The following is a 1,884-nucleotide window of genomic DNA, read 5'->3' on the forward strand; positions in this document are numbered from 1 at the left end:
TTTTAAAACAGACAAAAACAAACTAAAAAAAAAAATCTGGACAGGGCAGGGCAGGGCACCCAGGCTCCATCCAAGCACACAGACTGGGATGGAATTCCTGCCAGCCCAGAAGGTGGGTGGGAGTGAGGGATGACCACATCTCTGTTCACCAAGAGAGTGTGTGGTATAAGAGTAACAAGGGGAATATTGCACCTTTCCAGTCTTTGGCATCTGGAATGTCTTTGTGGTTCCCAGCAAGTGGAGCCTATTTTTAAGTCCCTGGAATCTGGGAGAATGCTGTCACTTTAAATATCAAAAATGGTCAAACTGCTTATAAACATTCAAAATGGCTGCACCCTCCAGACAGGCAAAAGTCCACAGCTCAGCCCACCTTCCTCTTCACTGTTTCCCCTTTTATTCACCAGCCACCAGAGCAGTCCTCCGTGCAAACCCTGGCTAGCAGGGCTGATTTTTAGGTTAATTCTTAAGTCCTAACACCACTCAGCAATAACCAAGCTGTCTGTTCCGTCAGGATCACTACCAGATCGTAGCTCTGTATGTCTCCTTTTTTGGTGTTTTCATGCAAATTCTTCTACTAGTTGGAGTTTAGTCCACTTCTATATACTTCCCTTCAAAGCTCAGGCCTTCAGGATTATTTTCTGTATCTGTATTAATTGGTTCCCCTTTTCCTTGCTGAAGAGGGTCTGTGCAGTCTTTCTGCTTATTCCACTATCTTACTGGAACCCTGTCTTCCAAATTTCTTGGCATAGATGAGTGAGCACCTCCAGCACTGCATCCATTTGTTGAAACATTTCAACTGGTATTCAATCAATTCCTGTAGCCTTGTTTATTGCCAATGTCTTTAGTGCAGCTTGGACTTCTTAGTTCAATACTGTCAGTTCTTGATCATACACTACCTCTTGAAATGGTTGAACATCAACTAGTTCTTTTTGGTAGAGTGATTCTGTGTATTCTTTCCATCTTCTTTGATGCTTCCTATGTCATTCACTATGTTTCCCACAAAATCTTTCAATATTGCAACTCAAGGCTTGAATTATTGCTTCAGTTCATTGAGCTTGAGAACTGCTGAGTGTTCCCACAGTATATTCTCACATTTCCTATTGTCCAATGACTTCCTGCAGGATCTACTCAGGATGCTATGATGCATATCATTTAACCTAACACCCTTGAGTTCACTTAAGACCTAGAGCTACTTCCTTACCCCTCTGAAAATATTTATGTGTAATTTCACTAAATTTGATTGCTTTTCTGTAACACTGCTATGTGATCTATGTGTTTTTTTATATATATATATTATTTTTTGGGTAGACTCTGGAATTTGAAGCCTAGAGAGCAGGCAGTAAGAAACCAAGTTTACTCAACTAAGGATTAAGTTCAGTAGAACTGCATATAGTCTAGTTAAAAATGAAAAACCCCATAATTTGAAACATTGTGCAAATAAATAGAAATATTAAAATTGTTGGAAATCAGCAATTTTTAAAGTTAGCTAAAACAAAAACTCATCACTTACAGAATCCTTGTACACCATACACTCCATCAGGATTTGCAAGAGGTGCTTGGACTGTTTTAGACTAAAGTTGAAAGCGTTCTGAATCATGCAGATGATCTCCTCTTTCACTTGAGGACTTAGAGTCCTAAGAGAAAGATGACTATGATTAGACATAAACCAAAGAAGGGAAAAGCCAGCAACAGCAGTCCAAGAAAACCTATCTGCCCCATCTGACTGAGAAAGTTTCAATGGTCAGTTCTGCCAAGAGAGCAAGTGAGCAGGAAGCAAAAAGAAGCAGTGGCACTCAAGGAAGCTGAATCCCAAAGTGAGAATGGAATAATCTTCTAGGACTCTAAAAAGAGGGACATAGGGGCAGGGCTCTTTTTTTTTTTTTT

At 40.0% G+C, this 1,884-nt stretch overlaps 1 protein-coding gene across 1 annotated transcript in view; it reads right to left on the reverse strand.

Annotated features, from left to right (window-relative positions):
- Nucleotides 1-1,884, reverse strand: part of TRPM6 (transient receptor potential cation channel subfamily M member 6) — a 175,400-nt gene that overhangs the window by 117,568 nt on the left and 55,948 nt on the right. The window contains exon 8 of the mRNA XM_007939607.1: nucleotides 1,511-1,634. Coding sequence (XP_007937798.1) covers nucleotides 1,511-1,634 — 124 coding nt within the window. The remainder of the gene's footprint in view (nucleotides 1-1,510; nucleotides 1,635-1,884) is intronic.

Source organism: Orycteropus afer, unplaced genomic scaffold, assembly GCF_000298275.1.
Source record: "Orycteropus afer afer isolate SDZICR_OR568_19922 unplaced genomic scaffold, OryAfe1.0 scaffold00005, whole genome shotgun sequence".
In the NCBI taxonomy this organism is placed as follows: domain Eukaryota; kingdom Metazoa; phylum Chordata; class Mammalia; order Tubulidentata; family Orycteropodidae; genus Orycteropus; species Orycteropus afer.